Source organism: Lagenorhynchus albirostris, chromosome 13 (genome assembly GCF_949774975.1).
Source record: "Lagenorhynchus albirostris chromosome 13, mLagAlb1.1, whole genome shotgun sequence".
Classification (NCBI taxonomy): Eukaryota; Metazoa; Chordata; class Mammalia; order Artiodactyla; family Delphinidae; genus Lagenorhynchus; species Lagenorhynchus albirostris.
In genome coordinates, this window is record NC_083107.1 from 2,759,920 (window position 1) to 2,769,129 (window position 9,210).

Below are 9,210 nucleotides of genomic sequence, written 5' to 3' on the forward strand. Positions count from 1 at the left end.
CCACCCCCGGGGGCGACGGCTGAGCCTGGAGCCCCGAAGTCCACCAAGCGCCGGCCTCCCGCCGTCCCGCCTCCGCTCGAATCCCGAACAAAGCAGCGCCCCGTGCCCCAGGCCGGCCCCGCTGACCCCTGCTTCCCGGCCCCCCCCCTTCGGACTGCAGCCCAGGGCTGGAGCCTGCTCCGAGCCGGTGCGTCCCCTCCCTGCGCTGCACCCTTCGGGAAGGGACACGCCGTGCCCCCGATGGAAGCCCCAGGCCCGGGTCTCTGGCCCCGACCCAGGTCCTTGGAGACCCGGGGCTCCAGCTCCGTCTTTACTTTTCCTCCAGGGCCCTCGGGCGTGGGCCCCAGAGAGGGTCGGTCAGCAGGCCCTGAGCTCAGCTTTCTCAGCTCCACGGTCATCGAATTCCCGGCAGAGCAGGCCGGGCCCCAGGACGGAAAATCCGCAAACGTGGAGCAGAGGGCAACAGGCCTTTCTACCCTGGTGTTCCCAGAAGTTGTCTCCAGACGCCCGGAGCCTGAGCCGCGCTGGGCTCAGCCGCCCCCCAGCCCACCCGGGAAACTTCCACAAGTTCGCAGCCCGCTCTTCAGGTTCTTAGGTTTTCTCCAGCTACCGGCCTTGTCGATTGCTCTGCCAACTGTCCTTTAGTCTCTAGGGTTCCCGAGGCCTGAGTCGGTCCAGAATTATGATAATCATTGTTATTATCAGGCTGGGGACGGAGCGCAGAAGCAGAGGTTGGGGGCTGAGGGACAGAGAAGAAATGCTGATGAAGGGGGATATTTCAACCTGTTTCAAAAAGTTTCAGTTGACGATTATCAGTAACCCCGATAGACAACTCCATTAAAAAAAAATTTACTACTGCTCTTGAAAAGCCGTTATTTTTTACATCGCTTTTAGGAAGATAGATGAACAAAACCTCGCGTTTCAAGCCGTTTTGATCTGTAATTAAACGGCAGGACCGGTTTGTATTCTCCTACGGCTTTTACAGAAGTTGCAGTGATCCAAAGTCGGGTTGCTGTGTCAGAGTGGCATTTTTATTAATGAGAATACAAAAAGCTTGCATATTCTTAGCCCTGCTTGAATTTAGTTGCTAAGCAACCGGTGTATGGTAATTCATCCGCGAAATTTAAATCTTTGAGAAAGGATCTTGCGTTTTGCTGAATGGTCGCCACGAGGAAAACAGCTTGTGGGACTGTCCGCAGCTGTTACGGCCGGGCCGCCGGGCAGAGCCGGGCCGGGCCACCCTCCCCCGCCCCGCGAGCGCCACCGCCCCACCTGGGCGCCGGGCCCCGCGTTGCATCCCCGAGGGAGGCGGGCGTCTGAAGCCTGCGGCCTGAGGCCGGCACCACCCTCCCCCTCTCCTCCGATCTCCCACTTCCACCTGCGGCAGACCTTGCACCTGAGCCAGCCGTCTGCACCCCAGGGTGGAGGGGCCAGGCCGCGACCCCGCGCCGCCCCCCTCCCAGCGCCCGCGCCCCCAGGCCCGCAGCGCGCGCACACCCGGCCGCCGCGAGCACGCCGGTTGCCCTCTTCCCAGACCCCTCTGAGGTCACTTCCAGGAGGACTCTTCCTCAAGGAAGATCCGACTCATACAGAACGCAGCCCACAGCCCTCCAGAAGGCCAGGCGGCCGCCACAGGCCGGCAGTGACATCATAGGCTCCTGCTTGCCACGCTCGCGCCCGCATTTTAGGAGACAGGAACAAACACGGATGTGAAATCAAGAATGAAAGAGACAGTAATCTAATTAATAGGCCATGAGCCAGGCTAACAGAATCAAAGAATCTGATTACACAAGTACCCCTCTTGCTATCTCCGCCGCCCCGCCCACACCCGTCTCCTCCAGCCTCCCCGCCGCTTCCTTTGCTAGGTTGGAAAGTCCAGGAGGCAAACCCAGAGCCCTCCGATTTCCTCACTGAAATCAAGATCAAGCCCACGGTGGGGCTCCATCAGCCGGGAGGTCACGTGGGTGACCTTCGGGCCCTCGGAACAGCCGCTCTGAGGAACTGAGATGACCAAGTGACCTACAGAATTTGCAAAGCTGGAGAGGTGACCCCTACATTTCCTACAAGTATCACTCTCAACCACAACCACGACCACGACCACGACCACCATCACTACACCTGCACTGATTGCTTCTGCTGTAACAGGACCAGGAAAGAGCCATTCTTCACTCAGAGCCATTTTAAGAGGGTCCACTTTTTCAAAAAACCATAGCACAACTCTTTTTCCACATCACCTTGCTTCTGGGTCACCGATAACCTCCAAGTCTTAACTCTCCTTCCACACCCTTCCCCACCACAGACATCTGAGCACAGCCAGGTACTAGGTTTTATCACTGCTACATAGCATCTGTTCTAATAGGTTCAGTCAGCCATGTGCAATTCATGAAAGAAGTGGATTCTCTCATTTCTATCCTTCTGCCTTGAAAAAAACCAGGTCCACCTCCTAAATAATTAATTTCAAGTCTGCATCCAGTGCCAATACTTGTTGCATCCATTTTAGAGTTTGATTAATTACCCTGGAACTTGGGCAAACCAAACTCAGTGTGGAGAGTTCAATTTAGTTCTGAAGGCTACAAGTTAATGACGGATCTTTACTCTATTTACATACAAATTGGTGCAAATATGGCCATCTCTTAAAATGCATTTGGTATAAATATATAAAAGTGTCATTTTTGATTTAGCTTGAAGAGGTTGATCATTTATTACAAAAATAAACGAATAAATACAACAATATATTGTTGCTTCCAACAGGATAAATACTTTACAAATATATAATTTAAAAAACAAATTTAATTGTTAAAATTATTTAAAATATTACACTTATCGATAAAACTATCAATAGCATAGACTGCATTTAATATTAGAACCGATTATTCTCTGAATGTTGAAAACCATTCATACAAAACAGATTATGAGCATGGTAATGAGCGTACACTGGGGGCTACAGGGAAGCAAAGGGAATCTTTAAGATCAATAATGAATAGTTCGGTTTTGGAACAAAGAAGTAGTCCTTGGCTAAGTACTTAAAGAAAAAAAAAAGAAAAAAAAAAGGCAGAGCAACAACAACAAAGTGACTATTTTAAATACACCTTGAATGATTTATCGCCCAGACTTGCAGGGGAAGATGGTTGGGTGAATGAGATGGCTGTAGCTTGGACAACTGATCAGAAGCCCCGGGAGACTGCAAACTATAAATGGGCCTAGCTTGGGATTAGCCAGATTGATGGAACAGAACTTTGTCACTTTCCTCTGAGTTGGAAGGGGAGGAGGGGGTGGGCTGAAATGGAGGAAACAAACGAACACTTGACGAAGCACAAGACACTTGCGCTACAAAGGAACACAATGACCAAATTCATTAAAAAGATCTGGTGATATATAACAATATTTTCATTATTTACATGTGTAACAATATAAGCCTTAGCACAAAACCTCTCAGTTGTATCTGCCCTCACTTGTTTTGCAACCATGAATTTCATTTTGTAAATACATTCAAAGGGTTGATTTTTTTAAAAAAATATGGAGTGCAAGCATGAGCTCACTTTAAAAAAATACAAAATAATGGAATAAAATGGGCCAGCTTTCCCAGCTGCTCTAAGTTACTCTGCTACCTCTAAATCAGAGCTTCTTCCAAAGTAAACAGCAAAGGTTACTTTTTAATAGAAAACAGGGTGAAATCCAATGTTAGTTCTTTTGTTGTCAGCCAAATCATGTAAGCGAATGCCTCCTAACATTTGAAATAGACCCATTCTCTGTCTGATCAACCACTACCAGTCCTGCAGGGAACATAGGTTTTCATCTCACGCGCCAGTAGCATCCACCCTATAAAAACAACCACACCCGATCCTCAGCTTTCCAATAAGGCCTTCCGTGCTTGCCCCTGTAGACCCTCAAAAAATGATAAAGTTTGTCACCACCCCCCCCACTCCAGGTTGTAAATTTGCTGGGCAAAGAGATTACAATAGCAAGACAAATAGGAAACGAGAAGGCAAAGAAAAGTAAATTGTGGTTTCTTGTTTTCATTTTTTCCCTGCTCTCTGTTTAATAAATATGGCCTTTTTCAGATTTCACAAATCAAAATGATTGTGATTTTTAGTACGATTTGGTGTTTAAAATAATGCAACCCAATACACGGCCATCTGGCTGGGCTTGATTTATGAAAGTGACACAGGGTCTGTCTGGAAGAAATAACTGCTCCTTGTTGCTCTCACAGTTTTCCGGGTTTTTTAACCCCTGCATTGATATCACAGGGAGAGGGAGTAAAGATGAGAGAAGACGCAAAAAGTGAGTGACAGCTCAATGAGATTAGGGGGAAACTAATCTACAAAATCATTGCTTTATCACCCCAAATACTTTTTTTTAAGTACAATACGAAGGGACTCAAGGAAGCAGAGCCTTTTGCGTCTTGTTTCTTACAACCTGAGGCATTACACTTTCATTTTCCCACATTGTAAATATTGATACATTAACTTGATAAATGTGACCGCTCTGCAGGGTGTATCTAAAGAGTGATCAAAAAGTGAAAACCCCCAGCACCGGTGAAGAAAATACAGAATCATACCGGGGAAAGAGGGAAACAGAAAAAATGTAGAAGCTTAAGTCTGAGCTGGTGATCACACTGAGGGTAATGCAGTGTGGTCCACAATGAGGGGTTTAGAACTACATTCTCCCATATGATAGAGAAAACAAACAAAACACCCCCCCAACCGGCTTAATAATTTAAACTTAATTACATATAGTTATTAATGGGAAGTAATTGATATAAAAATATTTCATCGACTTGTAAGCTATTCTTTACCACTATTAGTCTTCAGAAAAAAGAGGAAAGAGATGTAGCAATATGATGGGGGAGGGGAGATGAGAGGGAAAAGAGAGGCTAAACTTTGGTGGCGGTGGTGAGGGACTCTGTGTTCACCGTTAATAACCAGTTGGCACGTTTTTACTGGGGATGTAGTCCAACATTCTGATAAAGGTGATAAAGGACACAGGTATCTCTGAGAAAAGGACTAGCATTTAGACAATCTCACCTAAAAACACTAAAAACACCCACTAAAATTAAGGGAGGGACAAATTTTGTGAAATTAACAGACTAACAAGGAGTGACTACGTGGTCAGTTACTAGTGGTTTCTGTCATTGCCTTTTATTCTAGATTTGCAAATGTACCTTAGGTGGAGCAGACGGCTTCCTCAGCTCTATTCCTTCAGGATTTGCATTGTAAAAAAATATTTTCTAAAGGACTCTTTTCTTCCCACACAGTGTTTATGCATCAGACACAGACTATTTCATTCTAACAAATTTATTTTCTCGATCAGCTCTTATGGAATCACTACTCAAATTAAATTACAATCAAATGATCACATCAAAAGATACCCTTATTACCTAGCAACTGTCCATATTTTCATTTCATTTTGATTTGTGCTCGTCTGAAAAAAACACGTAATACAAGATCTGGGGAAAAATAAATTACCGTTTTGCAGCAGTTCATAAGTATTCTGAATAAAATATTAAAAGAAGTCATTTAATGAAAATATAAAGCAAATATTTTTAGATCAACAACGGATCTAACAATTCTATATTGCCGTCTTTTGAAAAGTCTGTTTATTAAAACCTACCAAAAACACTGCTTGGAAAGGGCAGTATTATATAATCACATCCACAGCACCCATTCAATCAAAGTTGGCAACGGATTGAGGAGAAGAGTCCGGAGAAGTGCTGTCTTTCTAAATCCCTTGATCTGAGTCAGTCCAGAAATAAAAAATAAAAAATATTAATAAAAAAAATATTAGCGGTGGCATCTTTAGGCGTCGTCCACCCATCGGAGCGGCAGCCGGTAAGCCGGGGTTGGATGCCGGGCCTCGCTCCGCGCCCAGTCCGCCCGCCCGCTCCCGGATTCGCCGGGGCCTCTCCCACTGGCCGCTGGACATCCCCTGCTCCCTCGCCCATCCCTCTGCTCTTTCGAGATGCTTTTATTTCCAAGGTTACTTTGAGGATACGTATTCTTTTTCTTTTGGCTTTGCTATCAGTCTGTTAATTTCAGAAGCTGTGAATACATATATGTATATATATATATTTCTTGTTTTCCAGAGATTGTTCTTTTTTTTCTCCTTGTCGTTTCATAGTCAATTTGTCCCCAAATGACTTTGATATGGACAAGAATAACAGGGTCCGGGAGCACAGAGTCACCCCTGATTAAACCCGGTGCCTCTGCCTGCTTTCTGGTCGCTCCCAGGAAACAAAGTTTCGGTGGATCTCTCGAGGCGAGGGTGGGGGGGCGGCCCTTTGGAGGGAGGAGGTGGGAGGGAGGGGGGATGCTTTTTTTTTAAACAAATGTTTGTTTGTTTGTTTTTAAGAGGATAGGACGAGGCAGGTGCTAAGTGCTCTCCACCGTCGCCCCGTAGGACTTCTCAGGGTGGGAAAAGCCTCGCGAGCGCAGTTTTGGGGCGCTAGGCATCTTCACCCTTCTTTAAAAAGAAGCCCCCAAACGAACCCCCACCAGAGTAGAAACGAGATCTCACGATCGCCCCCTTTTTTCTTCCAGTTTTGCCACGGTCGTGTATATAAAACAGTCTGGGCATTTCTAGGCTTTGTTTGTTTCGCCCCTCCTTCCTTGGACTTCAAACAACGTCTCCTCGGTGCGTCCCTCTCCTTTCCCCCCGAGGGCGGGCAGGCCTGTCTTTGGGAGGAGGGGAGGGCGGCCCGGCCCGCCCGGCCGCGGCGGCGGCGGCGGCGGCGGCGGCGGCGGCGTGACAGCGGCGGCGGCGCGGCGGCCTCCGCGCTGCGCCCGGGCCTTCACTGCACGCTTGTCTGCAGCCCGTGGTGCGGCGGCGGCGTGTCGGCGCTCACGGTGCCCACCTGCGAGTAGACGTCGTCAGGCGTCTGCTGCTGGATCCCGGGCGGCGTCATGCGCTTCTCCTTCTGGCGCCGGTTGCAGAACCAGACCCGCACCACCTCCTTCTCGAGCTGCAGGCTGTCGGCCAGGTTGGTGATCTCCTGCGCAGAGGGCTTGGGGCACTTGAGGAAGTGGCTCTCGAGCGCGCCCTTGACGCTCACCTCGATGGAGGTCCGCTTCTTGCGCTTGCGGCCCTGCGCCGCGATCTTGTCGATGCTCGTGGGGCTGCCGGTGCTCGAGTCCGCCTCCTCCAGCCACTTGTTCAGCAGCGGCTTGAGCTTGCACATGTTCTTGAAGCTCAGCTGCAGGGCCTCGAAGCGGCAGATGGTGGTCTGCGAGAACACGTTGCCGTACAGGGTGCCCAGCGCCAGCCCCACGTCGGCCTGCGTGAAGCCCAGCTTGATGCGCCGCTGCTTGAACTGCTTGGCGAACTGCTCCAGGTCGTCGGACGTCGGCGTGTCCTCGTCCGAGTGCGGGTCGTGGCTGTTGAGTCCGGGCCCCGCGCCGCCGCCGCCGCCGCCGCCGTGGTGCGGGGGTCCCTGCGCGTGGTGCGGGTGCGGCGGGTGCGCGTGCGCGTGGTGGTGGTGGTGATGGTGGTGCTCGGCCAGGTCGGGAGTGTCCCCGCGCACCAGCCCCGGGTGCACCAGGCTCTGGGCGCCGCCGCCCGCGCCGCCGCCGCCGCCACCTCCCGGCCCCGGGGGCGCGCTCAGCATGCCGTTCACCGTGAAGCCCCCGGGCTGCGAGTAGAGCAGGCTCTGCGGCGGCGGCTGCTGGCCCCCGGCCATGGACGGGAGGTGCGCGGCGGCGGCGGCGGCGGCGGCAGCGGCGGCGGCGGCGGCGGCGGCCCCCCAGCCCCCGGGGTGGCCCTGGTGCGGCGGCGGCGGAGGCGGCGGCGGCCCGAGGTGCGGCGGCCCGCGGTGGTGCAGCGCGGTGCCCGCGTGCAGGTCGTCGCGCCCCGCGCCGCCCTTCACGTCGGGGCCCTGGGGCGGCGGTGGCGGCGGCGGCGGCGGCGGCTGCTGGGGGCTGCCGGCCATTCCCACGGCGCTGCCGGACCACGGCGAGCTCGCCTCCACGGCGGCGGCGGCGGCGGCCGCGGCGGCGGCGGCGGCGTGGGGCAGGGCCGTCACCCACTGGTGCGCGTGGCTCAGCATATGGCCGCCGTTGCTGGCGGCCATGGCCCCCTGCATGAAGTCGCTCTGCACCATCTTGACAGAGGCCGGGTCCCCCCGGTAGGCACCCGAGGTCACGGCGGCGCTGCCGGGCGGCATGCCACCGCCGCCGCCGCCCGCCCCGCCGCCGCCGCCGCCGCCCCCGCCGCCGCCGCCGCCGCCGCCGCCGGCCCCCGCCGCGTCCGAGTGGACGATGGAGCCGGCCGCTAGCAGGCTATTCCCCGGCAGGTAGGGGTTAGAGGCCGCCGTGGCCATCCCGCTCCGCTCCCGCCACCCTACCGCCGCCACCACCGCCGCCGCCGCCGCAGCAGCAGCCGCGGCCGCCGCCGCCGCCGCCGCCGCGCCCCCCCGCCTCCCCCCGCTCCGCCCCCGCCCCGGGCCCCCGCCGGCCCCGCCGCCGCCGCCGCCGCCGCCGCCTCCGCCCCCGCCGCCGCAGCCGCGGCCGCCGGCTGCAGCTGCAAGGCCGCTGGGCAGGGCGCGGGGGTCGCCGGCCGGCCTTGGTCAGCAGCCGCCGCCGCCGCAGCCGCCGCCGCAGGAGCCGCGCTCCGGGGAGGGGGGCTCGCTTCTCGGCGGGGCGCGCTCCGTGGCCGCCCCCCTCAGGGGGGGTCGTGGCCGCCCCCCAGCCCCGGCGCGATCGGCTTGCTCCAGCGGGGCTCGCCGGGCGGGGCGCGGGCCTGCGCCGGGGCTCCTGGCCGGGCGCGCCGGCTCGCGCTCCTCCTCCTGTCCTCGGGCGAGCGCGGACTCTGCCGGGGCGCGGGGCTCGGTCCACCTGCTAAGTGGAGGTTTCGCTGGAGGCAACAAAGAAAGCAGCCGTTCCTTTCTTCTGGACCAAACCGTGGACGACCGGCGACCGGCCGCTCCTCGCCGCCTCCTCAGGAACGCAGCTCACTCGTCTCCCCTTGTAGTAGTAAAACTTTTTTTTGTCCTTGAAGGCGTGGTGATGCTGGCTGCTCGCGTGCGGAGAGGAGAGGCTGGCTCCTGCTCTCCCCCTCCGGTCCTCTCGTTTCAAGTTTTGTTCTGTCCTAGGAAAACTTCTGGCGCTGGTGCATTTCTCTGAAGTTGCTATTGCCGGAGCTCGTGGTTGCCTCTGAAACAACAGTCCTTTTTCATTCTCCTCGCAACAGTCACAGTCTGATGCGACATCTTTCCTTTTG

The 9,210-nt window shown here is 54.5% G+C and overlaps 1 protein-coding gene across 1 annotated transcript; it reads right to left on the bottom strand.

The window, feature by feature from the left end:
* Nucleotides 1-6,787: 6,787 nt before the first annotated feature.
* Nucleotides 6,788-8,311, bottom strand: POU3F3 (POU class 3 homeobox 3). Its single transcript, XM_060169239.1, has one exon. The coding sequence runs from the start codon at nucleotides 8,309-8,311 to the stop codon at nucleotides 6,788-6,790; it is 1,524 nt and encodes a 507-aa protein (XP_060025222.1).
* Between the last annotated feature and the right edge of the window lie 899 nt (nucleotides 8,312-9,210).

What these genes read in the sequence shown, in the direction of transcription:
- POU3F3 (XM_060169239.1), bottom strand. Translation starts at nt 8,311, where the DNA reads ATGGCCACGGCGGCCTCTAACCCCTACCTGCCGGGGAATAGCCTGCTA.